The 19,583-nt window shown below is 39.7% G+C and overlaps 1 protein-coding gene across 1 annotated transcript in view; it reads left to right on the top strand.

Moving 5' to 3' along the window:
* Positions 1-651: 651 nt before the first annotated feature.
* Positions 652-19,583, top strand: part of arfgap2 (ADP-ribosylation factor GTPase activating protein 2) — a 19,859-nt gene continuing 927 nt past the window's right edge. The window contains exons 1-15 of the mRNA XM_079736941.1: positions 652-734; positions 1,168-1,286; positions 4,614-4,686; positions 5,295-5,426; positions 6,150-6,224; positions 10,643-10,751; positions 10,943-10,999; positions 12,534-12,586; positions 12,710-12,846; positions 15,724-15,855; positions 17,475-17,603; positions 18,479-18,631; positions 18,859-18,985; positions 19,194-19,284; positions 19,457-19,578. Of these exons, the coding sequence (XP_079593067.1) occupies positions 663-734; positions 1,168-1,286; positions 4,614-4,686; positions 5,295-5,426; positions 6,150-6,224; positions 10,643-10,751; positions 10,943-10,999; positions 12,534-12,586; positions 12,710-12,846; positions 15,724-15,855; positions 17,475-17,603; positions 18,479-18,631; positions 18,859-18,985; positions 19,194-19,284; positions 19,457-19,578 (1,581 nt within the window). The 5' untranslated portion in view covers positions 652-662. The remainder of the gene's footprint in view (positions 735-1,167; positions 1,287-4,613; positions 4,687-5,294; positions 5,427-6,149; positions 6,225-10,642; positions 10,752-10,942; positions 11,000-12,533; positions 12,587-12,709; positions 12,847-15,723; positions 15,856-17,474; positions 17,604-18,478; positions 18,632-18,858; positions 18,986-19,193; positions 19,285-19,456; positions 19,579-19,583) is intronic.

Genomic DNA, 19,583 nt, shown 5'->3' with positions numbered 1-19,583 from the left:
CTACTTCATTTAGTAAGTAAAGTCTATTGAATTTAGTAAGTAAAGTCTACTTAACTTTGCAAGTAAAGTCAACTTATCTTAATAGACTTTACTTATAACATTAAGTTCACGTTATCAAGTAAAGTTGACTTTACTTGATAAATGAATATTGACTTTACTTGCAAAACTCATTTCTTACACACAAGAAATTAAGACTAGCCTTGCTTTATCTACATAATAATCTGATGCAAAAAGATGCATTATGCATATATATATATATATATATATATATATATATATATATATATATATATATATATATATATATATATATATAAACTAACAAAACATATCCAAAAAAAAACACCCTTGCCACACAACAGGAACCGGCTCCGGCGCCGCAGCTGTACACTACTCAGGCACTTTAGCTTGGACTAGCTTGTACTTTTCACCATTGATGATGATGTACAACGTTTTCATCTATACATTTTCATTTTATTGTGCATTTCCCAGGAAAAGAGTAATTTAATTGTTGTGTAACATATATTATTATAGTTTGTATGTAGGGTATGTAGGCTACATAGTTTTGTATATGTCTTTTTCTCCTTCAGCACTGCGGTTATTTTATAGCCTTGATGCGACCCGTAGTTACGTCAGAGAGTAGAACTTGTCTTTTTGGCAAGATGGCTACTGAACCAAATAAGACTGAAATCCTTACCATTTTTAAACGATTAAGATCTATTCCCACAAACAAGGTAACGCAAATCTTTAGCACTTGTTATTCGTACATCTGAATATTCCGATGATTGTTAACCCTGGTTGTTATCGTATTGACTGGCCATTAAATGCCCGTTTATAGCTAGCTTTATTCTACTGGTTAGCTATAGCACAGGCCCAGACTGACGTTTCTCTGCTGGCCTAATCTACCGGTGTAAATCAGTCACATATGAAGGTCACCTATACCATCCTTAAGACTCAGGTAACGTTAGTAATGGAATATATAAACTACTTTCCTGCAAAACGGTCCAGGGGTTGGATTGTCCGTGTAGGACATTATGTAGGGAGCAAGCTAACGGTACCTGGCATTATCGAACAAGTCATAAGGTGAATTAATTCCTATCTAACATAATTTGTATCTTTTGCCAGATATATCCCCGAATATATGCCCCCTGTTTCCTCTCTTCACAGGCATGTTTTGACTGTGCAGCAAAAAACCCAAGTTGGGCCAGTATTCCATATGGAGTGTTCTTATGCATCGACTGCTCTGGTATCCACCGTTCCCTGGGAGTGCACCTCAGTTTCATCAGGTACCTTCCAGTCAATTTAACCCAAGCTGTCTCCATACACACAAACATGATTTACAATTTGTCGTTAATGGGTCACATAGCTAGTTTTACAGACTTTCTTGAACCAGTAAATGGATAAGATATGACTAGCAATCCACGTAGATATCCTCATGTGTCCTCTTTTTCCGGGATGCAACATCCTTTAAAATCCATAAAATAACCACTAGCACAATGTTTTGCTTAAACATGGAAATTCCGTGCACTAATGCTGCTCTTTTTTTTAATACTGAAATGATATGACCTCGACTAGCATTAGAACTGCTTTCTTTGAGCGATAGGTCGCAGTAGAAAAATAATGATAAAATGATGATAGAAAATTCTAAAATATTTTTGCTACAGAGAATAAAGAAATTAGTCCCCTCTAGGCTAATTTTTTTAGCCCTTAGGATCACGGACTTTTGGGAAATTGGTCTTACCCACATCAAGACGAGAATATTGACAAGTTCATACGTGCATCCAGTAAAAAAATATACGATCTGCATGGTTAGCCATAAGCAACACACTACAAAATTCACAGCATTTTCTTCTTGCAAATTCACATAAAGTATAAATGTAATCACAAAAAAAAGTTGTTGGTTTTTAATGCAGACAGTACTTTCGGAACTATCTTCTTTCAAATCTTTTCCCAACTGATGGCTGTTTAGTGATGGCTGTGCAGCGCCTGCTCAAACTCAACAGAGGTTGCAAAGTAGAATAGTAAATGCATTTCCAGAAAATGTGGTGTGTGCTGTAGTACAAGGTGAGGTTGAAATTATGTTTTTGTAAAGCTATATACTTAAAGATGTAAAGAAATGTTAAATAGATTCAAACAAGTGAAGGGATTTGAAGAGTCTAAATGGCGTAAACAATGTAAACATGCACGCCATTTAAAAATATATTGCCAGAAAACCGATTAATCATATACTTCTGCAATGACGAATACACACCTAATCGCAACCTAATAATTACCTATGACGTTATGTGGTATACAAGGAACCTATCTTTCTCAAATTCACAAACCTCACAAGGTCTGTAAGGAACACACTGACAGCAGCATGAAATGGGTCTTCAACGAGATGACATTAATACGCAACACACAAAAAAGGCATGTAAAAGACCAATGGTTCAAGTTACCATTACAGTTTCAATGGGCTTAACAGGCCAAATATTTATGTGATGGTGAGCACAATAAACACCTGGTGCGACCTTATTGATTCAATAACTTTCACGTTACACATACACACGCAAGTGTGCGCTGTGTAGGTGCAGGGAGACAGCCACAGAAAATGCATGTTTGTACATGAGCTAAAATAAAAATAAAACTCAAAAGAGTCATGCATAAAATGATCTTACATTCATGTAGATGTTCAATTGAAATAATCATACAAGAACTTAAAGGACATAAACCGGAAAACTATGTGCAGTTAACGCAGCTCAACAAATACATCATGAGTAAAATCTCCTTACAACTGGCACGGAGGTTTGAGTTCCGGGTCTGTTGGCCCTCCCTCGCCACTTATTACTATTGGACAGGTGCCCGTCTCCGACCCCTCAATACTTAAATTGGATCAAATCTAAATGTCAACCTCACGTCTATTGGTATTAGGGGTGTAACGATACACATATTTGTACCAAACCGTCACGGTACAGGCACTTCGGTGCGGTTACAGAGGTGGACCTCGGTGGGTAAATGTGGCGTACATAGTGTTAATATGGCGAATGTAAAAGCTTGTGTTGCAATGCAGAAATTAATACTTGAAGTTTCACCACCTTGACTAAGACATTTTCTGGGGGAAACACTGTACACCCCTAATAACAATCATATTTCCAATCGATTAATCATTTTAGTGCCAGTGTATCGAGAAATAACGTAACCTTTTTAAGCTTGATATTGTGTTTCTAGGTTAAATATTGAAGTTGTTTAGACTCTGCGACGTCCGCAATGGTTAGCTTTTGTGAAAGCTACCTTGGGCTAGAGCGTCATCTAGAACGTTGTCATGCTCTAGCCTCAATGTAAGTCAGTGAGACCAACTGGAAATATACGAAGCGGGTATGAAATTAAACTTAAACCGTGATTCTGAAGATACAGTATAAATGATATTGAAAATCTGTTTAGATACAGTTGAAAATACAAGTGTGTTGATTTGTTACAATTTTTAAGAAAAAAAAACGGTTAAAAATTGACCAATGCACAAAGTCTGAAGTAGTTGAAATGTCAGAGAATGGGCGGACGGCTCCAAATGACTTCCATTGTAAAATATATATATATATATATATATATATATATATATATATATATATAATATTTTAAAAGTATTGTTGAGTTTGATCGCATAAAACCATTATAAACATGGTGTTTACAACCAATGACCTAGAGAAGGTTTCTGAGGAAATGGGTAAATTGCCTTCAATCAGAACAAATGTTCTTCATCTGTCTGGTGGCCATATGGTGTATTTGCGAGTGTTTAGCTTGTGTCATTCAATTATATTTGCCCTGAACTTTCAACTGTCTACATTTTACAATAGGTTCTCAAGATATCTATCTGTTTCTTTCTCATAGTATTATTGGGATACCAACTGATAATGACCAACTGATCTCTATTTCAGTTAGAAATGTAATCTCCCACTCATGCTGTGTTCTAGCTTTATCCACTCTGACCAAGTAGTTTCAACGTCGAATATTTCACTTGCACAACAATCTTTCTTTTGGCAACAAGAACACATATTATAGCCATTGCAGTTGTGGAGATATACTCTATTTACTGGGTATGTTATTTTCTGAAAAATAACATAGAAATAAATTAGAAAATCCACTATCGTGACAACAACACTACTCTGTACTCTGTCAATGTAGATGTGTGGTCACTGAAGGGTCCTTATGTGATTCCAGACTCTAAATTGTGTGATTTATAGACATTTTCAGTAAAGCTATGACGAATGTAATCATTGACGAATGTAGTCAAAATGACGAATGTAATCACCTCAACCATTTAATTGACATAGGATATATGAGACTGGCTGTCAATGTTTGCTATGATTTCGTAGGATCAAACACTCCCCTCCCTTTTGCTCTAACAACTTGTAGTACTTTTGTTCTAATTGCATGTACTAGTCAGTAAGAAAGATGTTTCTGTCAAATAACTTGGATGGCTAGTTTTATCAGACCAATAGTTTAATATTTGTTATATTATCAAAATGTAATTTTATTTACATGAAGGAAAAGGACATGGTACTCCTCCCAAAAACCAAATACCTTGATTTAATACCACCATATTCATTTTAGGCTACCTTACCTTGTGTTCCTTTTAGATCTACAGAGTTGGATTCCAACTGGAACTGGTTTCAGCTAAGATGTATGCAGGTTGGTGGCAATGCCAATGCGGTAAGTCATAGAGCTTTCGCCAACTGGGAAGCAGTAATGTTTTGAAAGAGAAAAGTATGTCATGGTCAAGCGACCATCCCAAATGCCTGGATTGTGTGCCCAGGAACACCCAGTAGCCATGTGAGCGAGGCTCTCAATTTGTATATTGTGTGATATAATTAGAATTTAATAACATATTTGTTCTCCTCCCTTGGTGTTGATCTGTGGTGAAACAGTTTCAAAAACGAAGTCCTAGATGTTAAATTACTTTGCTAAGACCAAATCAGACTTCTCCGTTGAACACGTATACAAGTCTGCATTACTTATTAGAGATTTTTTCTGGTCGCTGAACTGCACGTACGCAAAGATGTACAGTCCTAACAGGGCCTAGCAATGCGTCACCCTTTTATGCAGGGTTACTCAGCCCTCTTAATTCATCTTTGGAAACAAATGTATCTAATATGACGTGATCACTAGAACAAGGTGCAAGAAAACAAAAAACACCTTTACTTCACTGACCCTGAGCAAGTCCAGGTACATAAATATAAAAAGTAATAGAGCCGTCCTTGTATGCAATACAATACAATCGCTGATGTTGACTAAATACAGTTTTCCTTCACTCTTTGTAGACGGCCTTCTTTCGGCAACATGGGTGTTCTACAAAGGATACCAATGCCAAGTACAACAGCCGGGCTGCCCAGATGTACCGGGAGAAGATTAGACAGCAAGCCAATTCTGCATTGGCCAAATATGGAACCGATGTATGTCTTTTGTCAGTCTTGTTAAAATCCTATAATCCCCAATAACTCTTCCATTATTTTATTGGTCAATTAGGCCATTTATCTTTAATTAAAGGTACATATGTAACAATCAAGCATTTAAAATTGGACATTTCAAAGGAGAACATACCGGCCGTAGTAATGTATGTCATGCTCATTTCATTACTTGGTTCAGTATATTTTTTAGATATAGCTCCATTAAGCCGGTCAGACACCAGACAGGGCAAAAAGGTCCATATCCGGTTATATTCAAAACGTCCAAAGATTTGGTTTTAGGTGTTGTTTTGGGTTTAATATATGGATGCTGTGGCATGCCAAGGTTTTGTGCGGTAGAAGAAATGAGCTAAACAAACGCGCAAAGCTTTAGAAATAATAGCATGTTTATATAGCTATTTATAGGAATCCAATAATCCTGTAGGTCTTACGATTTAGAAACAATATTGCTGAATGTTGGAGGTTTATGTAAGGTTGTGGTTAACACAGGCCTTTATGACTCATTGTTAAGGTCTATATACATTTTTTTTCTTTGAGGATCACTCGTATAGTTTCCTTTGACGTGTCTTACTAGAACACCTCATGGTTCTTTTAACTTTTTATTCAATGGCATCATTTGGATTGCGTGTTTGACGCCAGTAATGATTAGGCTGTTTCAAATAGTTAAAGTAATTGCCTCTGCTCCCTAAATGAACAGTCCTTTTTTTCCAGTTGTGGATAGATACTTCTGGAGGAGTGGTTGCCCCGGAGAAAAAAGCAGCTGACTTCTTTGCAGAGCATACGCAGGTTGGTTCAAATAGGTTTTCGTTTTGGCTTGAGCATATACATTATATTTTTTTTTTACCACATCTTTGTTGATCCATTATTCGTAACAGATCAGTTTATATCTTACTACTATAATAGCAGGCCTGTCGCACCAGTTACTCAAGTTACTCATGTGCGCATGTGCCAAGCAGCCTGCAGCTCACACACACACAGCACGAGCGAACGCATAAATACACCGTAAGCACTAGGGGTGTAACGTATACGTGGTACACGTATTTGTACCGAACCGTCACGGTACAGGCACTTCGGTGCGGTCACAGAGGTGTACCGCGGTACGTAAATGTGGCGTACATAGCGTTAATATGGCTAATGTAAAGGCTTGTTTTTTGCGATGCGAAATTTAAAACTTGAAGTCGGAGCTTCACCCGGACCATTTAGCCAAAGTATACTACTTTTTTTCTGTCGTATCACGCATGTAGTCCGGGAACTTATCAACAGCGTCCTCAGTTGCTAAGCGACGTCAACGTCTTTGGCAGAGTATTTCTCTGCTGATCAACACTACTAATGCTGGTAACAAATAAATTATAAAAAGACACACCGTGTGAAGTTATTTTTTTGACGTGTCTTGTTCACCGTCATGCAGGCTGTGTTCAGTAAAATAAATAAATAAATAGTGATCTGTTTTCGGCGCATGTAGGTCTATCTGCGTAAGCCCACGTTGAAATAATTTTGATGTTGAATGTTGATGGCGCAGTTGTTGAAATAAACAGATTGATTTCATACAAATCATAAAAGCCTCTCCCTTTTTCATTGTGTGTGCGTGTATCCTTGGTGCGTGCGTGCGTGCGTGGGGGGTTCTTGATTGACCGATTTTCGAATAATACTCAAATACTTCTCAGCGAATATCGAATAGTATTTTTGCCAGAAATGCACATCCCTAGCACACGCATTTGAAAAGGCACCATCCAGGTGTTACTATATCACCGTTGCTGTGGAAAAAAAAAACGAGCTGTGCAAACCCAGCTCAACACTATTTCAACAACCCCTGTCTGGAAATTCAGAAATGCAAATGCCATAACCAAGTTTATTGGTGTTTTCATTGCTGCTGATCTACGGCCATTCTCAGTTGTTGACAAGCAAGCAGTTTTTTTTAATTTTCCCCTTAACTATGAACCGTACCGTACCGTACCTTGACTTGAAAACCGAGATACGTACCGATCTGTGACTTTTGTGTACCGTTACACCCCTAGTAAGCACGCACATACACACCGCACACACACGAACATACATGGAAACGCACACACACACACGCATGCATGCACGCACGCGCGCACACACCACACGTCAAGACAAAGGCAGCGACACACTCGCGAGCTAAGGCGTTAAGATTTGAAATACCACGGCTCCGCCATTGACACACGCACAGGTAAGAATACACACGCACGTGAACACACCGCAGCGACACTCGCCCAGGTAAGACGTTATGTTTTTAAACATAACGGCTCCGCCATCGACACACGCACAGGTTAGAACACACACGCACGCGCACACACCGCAACGACACTCACCCAGGTAAGACGTTATGTTTCTAAACATCACTGCTCCGCATTGACACACGCGCCCCGGTAAGAACACACACGCACACACCGCAGCGACACACTCGCCCTGGTAAGACGTTATGTTTCTAAACATAACGGCTCCGCCGTTGACAAACCATCCCAGGTAACTCGTTCTGTCTATAGACTGTAGAAATTGCGATAAAAGAAGGGAAGAGACAATTTCTCACCTCTACAAGCAACTCCGGGTCGTTCATTTTGTCATATAAAAACCGTGAAATTCAAACATCGCACCGACCGGCATATCAACACATAAGTCACGCGATTGCATTGCCTTGCATTTTAAAATGTCAATGCACTTTTCAGCCATGAATAACAGTAAAAGCTATTTAATAATTGATTTGCATGCATAGTATACTACACTTTCCGTTGAACAATTACTCCTGTTACCATAAATTGACTAATTTTATAATGTAATCAAATGCTCACACACTAGCATGTGTAAGTCCTGATATTCACCTGATGGGCCGAACGTGTGAACAACATATCCTGACATTTGTACCCTGAAAATCTCCTGAATAACGCTACCCCTGAGGTAGTATTTTCTCTGTAGGAAATGTAAATTACCTTATATGTGAATGAGAAGTAGAAAGTCGGTATTTCTCACACCACTTCAGTGGGCGTGTTGATGACGCTTCTGCATGTCATTGAGTGGCCCCCTAAATGATAATCAGCCTGTTGCCTTTTGTTCGCTGAATGGTTCAAAAATATTAAATGTTGGCACTGCTTTTAATTGTCATTTGTGGTGAACGAATGTTATACGTTGTAAAATCATAGGCAAAATGTTATATTATGCGCTCAGAAATTTGTTACATTATCGACTGGGGTTTCCACATTATTGCTATGGGTTTAATTACAACTAGAGGTTGAACGTGCGAAAACTCTAGTATAACTAACAGGCCGCTGAATGCTGTAGTTGACTCGAGAATGGGGTGTTCATCAAAGCTATGTACCAACTCCCGTTAGTGCCAACCCAAGCAACCGTAGACGTCAATGAGACCTTTTAAACCTGATCCAATGAGCTTGACGGCACACCTAGCCGTGCTCAAATGTAAAAAGCCTCATCACTATGATAGAACACTGCAACTAGTAAAAATATACAATAATTATAATAATTAAAGCTGCAAGCAGCATTTTACAGGTGCCAAGTCTAAAGCAGACCAATAAGACCCTGATAGACCACTAAGACCCTGCAGACCATTAAGGCCCTGACCAGACCATGAAGACCCTGATAGACCATTAAGACCCTGACAAAGACAATTAAGACCTTTTTTCTTTGCGTACGGTTGATGATTGGATCTGGTGATGGGCGAACAAACTTCCATGATCGTACGTCAAAAGAGTTGTTAAAGTTTTCAATTGATCGCTTTAGCGCCCCCTATTGTCCTATTTTGATTAACTTTAGCCTGGTTAACCTTGACCTATGCTTCTTTAATTACACCAAGTTTGGTGATGATTGACTCAAGTTAAGACTCCCGATTTGGACATTTTCAATTAGGGATGTACTCACTTTTGGTGCCAGTGGTTTAGACATTAATGGCTGTGTGTTGAGTTATTTTGAGGGGACAGTACATTTACACTGTTATACAAGCTGTACACCGACTACTTTACATTGTATCAAAGTGTCAATTCTTCAGTGTTGTGCCATGAATAGATTTAATAAAATATTTACAAAAATGTGAGCGGTGTACTCACTTTTGTGAGATACTGTATATCACGTTGGATATCCATGATTGTTTACTTTCATTGGCGCTTCCCCCCCTTTTCTTTTATTTAACGATAACCCCACTCCAGACCATATTGTCCAATGATTGAACGATCTTTGCCCACATGTGGGTTTGTTGTTAAATTCTGGGACTGTTGCGAAAATTGCAATGTGAAAAGGAACCGCACTATACGCCCATAGATTGAGACTTCAAATAATATTCATTGCTATTGATATTAAGTCAAACTAGACATGTCGCTGCATGTGCATATTCTGAAAAAAATGTGTGTGGTTGCGCAAACACTTTGCGTGTGCGCAGTATTCTGTGAGCATGCCAACCTGTTGATGCTAGCAAGGCTTCTGAGTTTCAAGTCCCTCGGCCTCTTTGAAGCAGACTTCTGATTGATTGATTGAATGAATAATGGGGCTAAATTATTTTGGTTGTGAGTTATGGTGCTCCCTGTCGCCAAAGTGTTACTTTGCTTTTTGGAGACCTCCTTATACGTGGTTTCTATACATTTAACATGTTTGACAATCCTAAATTGTTCACCTTTGGAATGGTTGAAGTCAGTTTATTCTCCATTGACTTCCATTAAAAAAAATTGCTTGGTGAGCACTTGCAACAGTGGTAATTTTAAATTGACCCTTTGACATAATTTTGTCAGCTATCAAAACAAAACGTTCCAAATTACTAGTCCTTGTTGGGCTCACCAAATTTAAGACCTCTGGGTTCTGGGCAGCAGGCTTGTGATTTATTGAACAATGCCAGATAATTTACGTAAGGCCTGGATACGTTTTTATCAAAAGGGGCGCGGCTCACAGCTATGAAGGCTATGTAGGTTTGGCCACTAGTTGGAGCGCTCCCTATGGTGATAGCGGGAACATTTTTTGGAGACCTCTCTACTTCCGTGTCTTGCTTTGCAACCACACTTATAATAATAAGACACATGATAATAATAGTGGGCCTTACTCTGAAACCACACAAATAAGACGCATGATGATAATGTGGCTTGCTTTGCAACCACACTTGCTACGAATACAAAGACTTGTTAAACTACGCGAAAGCCTTTACTTGCATGTAATCTTTTTCCATTTTCTTCTTTGTTTCTTGTATTCAGGCTGTAAATGACTGGTCCATGGCATTCCCATCACTTTCAGAGCATAATGGAGCCACTGGCACTCCCCAGCTCGTGGATACAATTGCCAAGACCCAGGAGCCCATCAAACGTTAGTATTAAGATTAGCATTTCAATTTAAAACGTTTCTGAAGAAAACTGTACTAATCTTGAACATTTGGGGATTTGACTACAATGCAGAGGCCTATATTGTATTATTTTTGGCGAGGTTTAACAAAAAAAGTCCATATTATGCCATAGTTCATTTTATTATATAATTTAATTTGATCCGTTACTGTCTAGAACTGGAAGAAGGCCCAAGCATTGATGGACTGGGTTCATCCCCTAAAGCTGCCATTGGTGAGTTTTATCTAGTTGTAACACTGTAGCTTGTGGTTATTATTGCCATTTAAAGTTTTTCCATTTACAGTTTGTTGGCCTTTCCTTCCTTATAAGAAATAACGTGCGCACATGTTCGTTTGGCCTCTAGAAGCATCCATGCGCTTGTCTTCAGACGAGTCATGGAATCTCACAGGTGATTACAATGGGTTGTTGTTGACAGTCTGGCTGTACTCCAGCATTGTTTTTTGCTTCTCCCCCTAAGCTTTTTTTTTGTGGTTTGTTGGGGGTTTTAATGGTCAAAGGAAATGAACGAAAACCAGAAATATGAGGGCATTTTCTTTTGATAAATTTGATGATTAATCCGGCACCATACCTGAAAAGGTTTACCAAAGCATTCGACCTAGTGTTGTTACCGGTGTAATGATGGAGGATGAGCCACCGCTTGGATTTTGTTCACACTGTCTCCACCGTCATTTTGCTATTATTAGTTATTCCGCACGGCACGATTGCCCCGATTGATTAGAAATTCTAAAACTGAGTTGACATGCCTTACTTTGCATGCTGAACATTTTTGCCATTGGGACCCATAATGTCCGTCAGGATAGATTATTATTTTTTTTTTTAGAAAAACTTGTCACTGTACTATGCTTTCCAGATACAGACATGCACTCATATATACATATTTACATATGTACATACACATACAAACATACATATACATAAGTACACATACATACTGTGGTAACCCGGGTCTGTGAATTTCCCGCGTCCCCAAATTAACACACATCAGCGTCAGTTTAAGCCTTGAAGGCACTTTTATTTAACGCAAATAATACGGTGTCCTCCAAGGTATGATAGTTAATTTCCAGAGTTCCTTAACCTGTGTGTGTGTATGTATGTATGTATGTATGTATGTATGTATGTATGTATGTATGTATGTATGTATGTATGTATGTATATTAGGGCTGTCAAGTGATTAAAAAAATTGATCTAATTAATTACAGGTTCTGATTAATTAATCTAAATTAATTAATTGATTTAAGATCAGGAACCTGGAAATAATTATTTTCAAACTGTCCACATGAATCAGGAAGTAAACTCTCACCTTTCCAAGTAATTGGTGGCCCTAGTTTGTCATCTGAGCACATTGTTTACAAACTGGCATTCATTTGATTTAGATATTAGAAGTTTAATCTTTTAAAGACTTCTTCTTTGTTCGACCTCAAAACCTTTTTTCTTCTCTAAGAAAATACAAGATTTATTTATAGATAAAATAGTTATATATATAATGCAACTCCAATATAGTTACATTACCCGAGATGAATGTGTTGGGAAAACAAACAAATTCGAATGTGTGTGGTGATGCTTTGGCATACTTGTCTTTAACCCAATGTTTTGTCGTGTTTTGTTAATCAATTATTGCTGAGTAGAAATATTCTTGCCGCACTTAACCTTATTTTATGGCTTGTCTCCTTGTCACGTTCTGTTGGGCTTTGAAAGAGCCTTAATTTGCCTGCGACTTGATGTCATGTCATGGTTTGTTGTGCAACAGATGTCAAACCGTCCCTCATTGGAAAGAAAAAGCCAATGACCACTAAAAAGGGGGTAAGTGTTTGGCATCTTGGAACATGGTTTAAAATCCATAGGTTAATGTAGCATTGCTCTCGAGGGGCTAGATTTGTAGCACTTCTACCAAACCATCAAACGTTGTCTGTCCTCTCCCCCCAGCTGGGGGCCAAGAAAGGCCTGGGGGCCCAGAAAGTGAGCAGCAAGAGCTTCTCGGAGGTGGAGAAGCAGGCGCAGGTGGCGGAAAAGATGAGGGAGGAGCAGTTGGCAGAGGCCAAGAAAAGCTCTGAGGACTCCATGTAAGTCAAGAGTCTTCCAATGCATAGATTGTGTACTGTTGAAAAGATATTGCATTTCAGCATTGTGGGTCAAGGAATTTGATTCTGTCATGTTGCGGATTGTGTTTGGCTGATCATATAAGCCAATAGATTTTTTTATATTGACAGTGCGAGAACCCACATTCCCGAGTTCGGTGACTGGTCCCTCCATTCCCGCTGCTTTGCCAGATATTTGAAACGTAAACAAATATAGTCCCCTCCATCTCTGCTTCCTCCCTCCGCAGCTGTTTCACAGCTGTTGTGATTTAACAAACCTGTGATTGATAGCAAAGAATGAACCATCACGGAGAAGTTGTCCTGATAAGATGGATATCAGTCTAAATTGGCTCCTTCAGATGCAGGTGAATTGAAGTCAAATCAAATATTCTCGGCTCAGATGGCTGTGCCTGTTCTAACAAATGGCACTAATATAATAGCTCTTCAAGTTTTAGTAAAAAAAAAAAGAGACTGGACCAGATTGGATTTGCAATATAGATTGACTGTATTGCTGTACAGTTGCGTAATAGCCTTTTGAACAACTACTCATTAGACCTCAGATTCAGACCTTGCACTTTAACATCTGTCGAAGCGCACCCCGAACATTCTATAAAACGTTGAGGACAAGGTACACCATTAGTCGGTTGCCTTACGTAACTGTGTCGGAATAACCAAAGTAAAGCACCTCTCAAATGAATTTTTCCAGCTCCGAAAACATGTTAAGGAATAAGGGAAAGACCAGAGGATAAACACACACTGCGTGTTTATTTCAAAACACGCAGTGTGAATAATAAAGAGCAACCGTAATGGAGAACTAGAGACGCCTTCCTTGGCACTGGTTCAGGCACAACACCTCCACCCACCCACCGACTGTTGATTGATTGGGTGTGTCGGTGCAGCTGGTCTCATGCACGTCAGGCGAATACAATGGGTATCGACATGCACAATTCTTTTCAAATTCCTTAAGCCTCTCTTTGTTCCTTGCTGCTTTTGTTCTACTTTGAAAGAGAAAGGTAAACCAACTGAACAAATGTAAAAAAAAGATTTGAAGTATTGTTCTATAAATAGTTGCCTGTTGCCTGTAGTCTCATTCTTTTTATTTTCATTTATTTATGTTCAATGTTTTAAAGGGCCACTGGATCAATACATTATATCCTGTTGGGGTAGTGATAAATAGTATTTAAATAATTTTGTTTTCAATGTACGGTATTATTGGAAAATAATGTAGTGGTTTGTGTCCTGTATCCGGTTTTACTTTAACTTGGATCGCCATTAACTTAAATTACCCACAAACGTTTACTCAATCATCAGTTGACCCGCAACGCAGAGTGGTTGTGGCCCTAAGGAACATTATAAAATTTCATGCCAGCATTGGGCAGTACATGTAAGTATTTGGGTTGTTGGCAAAGACGTGTCAAAAAATAGCGGCTTCTACAGTGCATGAAATGTGTGCCATGATATATAAAAAATAGTACATCGTACTTGGCACTTCCTTGACATGTATATGGTGTCAAAGCTGATCGACAATGATTTGAAAAATGTCAATAAAATCCCATCCTATAACCGATAGATGTCCTGCAGTGGCATGTCTATAACCGATAGATGTCCTTTTCACATCTCACATGTCACATCTTTACTATCAACACGTCCAAAGCGCCTCCCACTCACACCCCCCTCAAAGCCGGGTGATGCTGAAGGCACCAACAGACATGATGCCGCGCACTTGGCATTGCGTAGCATGGCCCCGGGCCCTCGCTCAAAGTGCTTAGAACCAGGAAATGTTTTCAATATCCATTTGTAAGTGCCGCAAAATCATACTTAATTACATGTCCGCATCGCGATGCACCTTGACATTGAAGAATCTCCCCACCTCTATTATTGAATGCACTCCTCGCCCTTCTGCCTCCTCGAGTTTTTTTGTTTGCAGGCCGCGCCCTATCTAATAACGCAGATTAAATTGGAAAGTTCCACAAACTTCTTTAAGAAACTCTTTCCCGCGACAGCAAAGGGAGCCTCAATGTGTTAAACTGGTGGAACCGAAACTCAGGTAGTGCTATTTGTAGTTGAATTTTTATTTAATTTAAAATAAATACCCAACTCTGACAAGAATACTGCAGTACATAGATGGTAACCACTAGGGCTGCTCGATTATGGAAAAAATCATTAACCCGATTATTTTGGTTAAGATTGAACTCACGATTATTCAAACGATTGTTTTTGAGTTTGAAAACATGAAGTATTTATTCAGCATGTCTCTCCTAAAAGCACTTTTTGACTGAGAACTTTGAAATTTCGTCTTAAAAAAATACAAAAAATAGTAAAAAATAAAATGTTCAAATCAAAATAATTTACAAAAAATGTATCCAGCTGTTCTTTCTATAAAACATTTAATAATAAAAATAAATAAATCGAAAACTCGATTATATTAGTTTGTGATCGTTTGACGCTAAAATCGAAATCGAGATCGAAATTGGATTAATCGCCCAGCCCTAGTACCCACCCCTGATAACAATACTACAGTACAATCTAGTAGTGAGTCTAAGTGGAGGAAAACTATGCTACACTTTTGTTTCGCTTGTTTGTGAAACTACAGTATTATGTGTAAGTGGTAAGCGTTCTGGCACAAACTGGCAGCCGCGCATCATTCGGTGGACAAGGAGGGATACCCCCCCTCCCGACACACTTCCTCACTCAGCCACTATGTAGGGAGCTTTCAGTACCTCAAAGTGGAATTCATAAGCTTTTGGATTTCAAACCCTAACCCTGTTTTTTTTGGAGACGCAGCAGAGCACAAATAATGAAAGCACTATCCCACCCTAACCCAACACTGTTTGTATGCTTCCACCTGGTCCCTGGCGTCAGCGTGGCCTCCATGCGTCTGGCCTACAAGGAGCTGGAGATCGACCGGAAGATGGAGGACAAGAAGATCCAGAACATGGAGGGCAAGAAGAGGGAGCAGGCCGAGAGGCTGGGCATGGGCTTCGGCAACCGCAGGTGAGTTGAATGATGAGCCAGACCAAGTTGGGACGTAATTGAACAGCGTATTATGGACTTGGATTCCTCAAAGCACCGACCCATTAGGTGACATTCCCCCCCGTTCATCAGAGAGGCGTCGATACATCTAGCAGCTATTATACAAATGTACCTTGTGGACCTCAATCCCTTCTACTTGAGTGAGCGAGTGCCCGTGAGATTTGGGTAGTTTTCAGAGGAGGCAGGGATAATTAGACGGTGGAGGCTTCATGTGTTTACCCCCGTATGTTTCCAGTCGCCTTGTCTGGAACACCGATTGGACGGAAAGGCAGTGTTTCCCCCAGCACTGTGTGGTTAATGCGGCCGCCTTAACAACAATAGGGCCCCGCCTTGACTACCAATGTATAAAAAAAAATTATATATATATCTAATTTTATTTTATTTATTTTTTTTTTTTCAAATTCCAAATCAGCACACCTGAGCTTCCATTTTTTCAAAGGCAAGCAGGATACCTAGGGCTCGTTTTATACTGAACGCAAGTTTTAGCCACTGGTGGACGATATGCAGGCTAGGGGAACTCATATTACTGTTAGAAAACCTCAAAAAGTGAGATTTTCATGCCATGGGACCTTTAAAGATTCAAAAATACTTGATAGATGAGAGGTTCCTTGTATACCACATAACGTCATAGTTAATAATGATGTGGCGTTTAGGTTAGCGCATTGAGCAAGCTACACCTTGGTTTAATCAATAAATTACCTACCAATGCGTGCTCTCGCGTTCTCCCGTGCACAAACCCTTCATGGCCCGGCCGGAAATCGCAGACCTTTATCGCCTCACCCGTGCTCACTTACCTCAAGTGCCGCAATCAGGCAAGGGCCGCCCGGTCTGATCACAAATCAAACTGGCCTCATACATAGTGAAACCCCTCCGTGTGTTCTAAAGAACCAAATACAATCTAAATGTGACCTCTGTCTTCACAAACATTAATTGAGCTTTCATTTACAAACAATGCCTTCTGCATGTGGAGGTGGTTAATAATTCAAATTGTTAATCTCAAAGAACTAACAACATAAATCACGTGTGATTTATGCATTTCACCTCCATGGCTACTAGAGGTCGTCATCCATGAAACGATGCATATTAAATTCTAAATGTGAGCTCTGTCTTCACATGTATATCATGTAGGTGCCATAGCAGAAGTATATGATTAATCACTTTTCTGGCAATATAATTTAGGGCGGGTTCTTGGTAGATTGGGCAGATTTTAGTCTATAGTTGGGCTGGAATTTGCCATCAGAACATCTCAGATATTCTATGTTTTATCTCAAATTATTCAAACTTGATCACATTAGCTTTTTTTTTTAATTCTTCACTTTATTTGTTTCCAACTATTTCGATTTTTTTTTTAAATGGTATGCATGTTTACACTCAATTTAGACTCTGTTCAAATCCCTTCACTTGATTTAAGCCATTTAACATTTCTTTACATTTTAAACTATGTGGCTTTATTAAAACATACTTTCAATCTCACTTTGCGTTTATTTTTATTTGGCCTACCTAACCCCCTTGTGACAGTGAGACGTTCTTAACGATTTATGTGCGTCTGTGTGTTCACTGTGGCATCTTTCTTGGCCCAGCGCCATGTCTCACTCTGTGATGTCGGAGATGCAGGTGATCGAACAGGAAACTCCTGTGGGGATCAAGTCCTCCACACGCTCCAAACTGGACCTGTTTGACGAGCCGGGCTTCACATCTGGTCCCCCTAAGTATGCTTCAACCCATTATGTTTCTTTCACCAGATTAGGTTCTTGTTGTTGAATACAATGTGCTATAGTATTGCAGATAAGATGTTGCTGGTGACCCACAGTCTCGACTGTGTTTGGAAAAGAAAATGGATTGAATATGAAGTTTACCTAGAATGCGTTTCGTCCTAACAAACTGCGAGAGTGTGCTTGCTAAAAGGCTGATGTCACCGCTGAGGTCGGCGCTGCCTGAACGTCGTAAAAAGTAGTATAATTCGGTGGGGGAAAAAGCCCAATCTGGCAACACTGCCTGCACGTCCGCCTCTAACCCCTAGCCTCAGGGTAAATTAACGAGTCCAAAAGAAAACGAAGCCGATATGGAACTTAAACTGATACTGAATAAAGTATAAAGGTAATCGAAATTCGGTTTTCAGATTATTGAAGATACAAGTGTGTTGATACGTTAAATGGTTTGAACGAAGGTTAACGTTGAAAATTTACCAAGTTACAAAGGTAAGTGATAGTTGAATGGTTTCTGTAGTTGAAAGTATGCAGGAGCATTTAAATGCAGAGAAAACAGGCAAACGGAATAAAGAAATTTTATGAAGAACAGAAGATGTGCTTGCAGTAACAACCACACTAAAAACACATGCTAGCTGCTATAGGTAATATTCGAGAGTTGTAAAGAGAGCAGTAGTGCGAAAGAAAATTAACAAAAAAATGAACCTATTCCTCAGGAAAGATTGATTCCCCATCAGAGAATAATTCCATTCAGGAATAGCTGACGGATGGTTATGGTATACGTCACAGATTTTACTCAAACAACAGCTCTTAAATCTCACCTACAGTGGCTAAAAGAGCGTGTGTGTGTGTGTGTGTGTGTGTGTGTGTGTATATAGATACAAGGACAACCCGTTTACCGTCGGAGACAGTTTTGGGTCCCGCTGGGACTCTGATGGAGGTACAGCCTCCTTTAGCGCCTCCTGGGCTCTAGACAAAGAGGAGCCCAAAGAAGAGGTCACCATTTCAAGCATCCAGCCCATAGGAGAGAGGTACCTGCATATTTGACCCTCTCTGTAGATGACAGATTATTTGAGTACTCTTACATTCCTGGGCATGGATTTGTGATTAAATCCTTTTTTTGTTTTTACTTCTCCCTCTATTCTTTTTGGAACTAATCGGATTATTGGGCAACATGCATGCCTTCCCATTCACAGATTCCAGGGAAAACAGGTGCCAGTAGTGAAGGGGTGTGTGTTTTTGTTTTGCATGCCTCCAGGCTCCCCAGCAGGAGGAAAGCGGAGGTGTCCGCGCCTGTGGCGGAGTCCAGCGAGGCTCGACAGAAGTTTGCCAACGCCAAGGCCATCTCCTCCGACATGTTCTTTGGCCGGGAGAGCAGTGCGGATGTGAGGAACTTAGGCCACAAACTTATTTAGTTTATTTACTCATTCATTTATTTATAATGGCCATCCATAGAAGGCCTGTTTCAGACATGAAATGGATACACTAAAGTCTAGGAGGCTTCATTATGATAAATCTCATTATTCCCACTAGTAAAGCCAGCCATCCGTAGCCGGCTACTGTTATCCACTCATTTGATGTTGTTCTTCTCAGTATGATACCAAGACAAGACTGGAGAGCATGTCTGGAAACAGTGCCATCAGCTCAGCTGACCTGTTTGGAGAGAACTCGGACCGCTCAGCAGGTAACTCATTGTTTTAATTCATTCAATATTAAATGGCGGTGGTGTATCTGTGTCAAGTGTAGTCAACATGGGAGATAAAAGGAGCAGACCCCATAGTTAGTGTTAGTGCTACGATGACACCTCGTGAAAATGTTTTGACCTTGTTAATATTCATGCTCCTTCCTGCATATAGGAGCATCGAGCTTGGACAATGTTCTTCCTTCTGGCCCGGACATCGCACAGTTCAAACAGGGAGTAAAGACTGTGGCAGGCAAGATGGCGGTCCTGGCCAATGGTGTCATGAATACCATCCAGGTAAT

Source organism: Pollachius pollachius (genome assembly GCF_949987615.1).
Source record: "Pollachius pollachius genome assembly, chromosome: 5".
NCBI lineage: Eukaryota > Metazoa > Chordata > Actinopteri > Gadiformes > Gadidae > Pollachius > Pollachius pollachius.
This window is presented reverse-complemented; position numbering and strand designations above follow the sequence as displayed.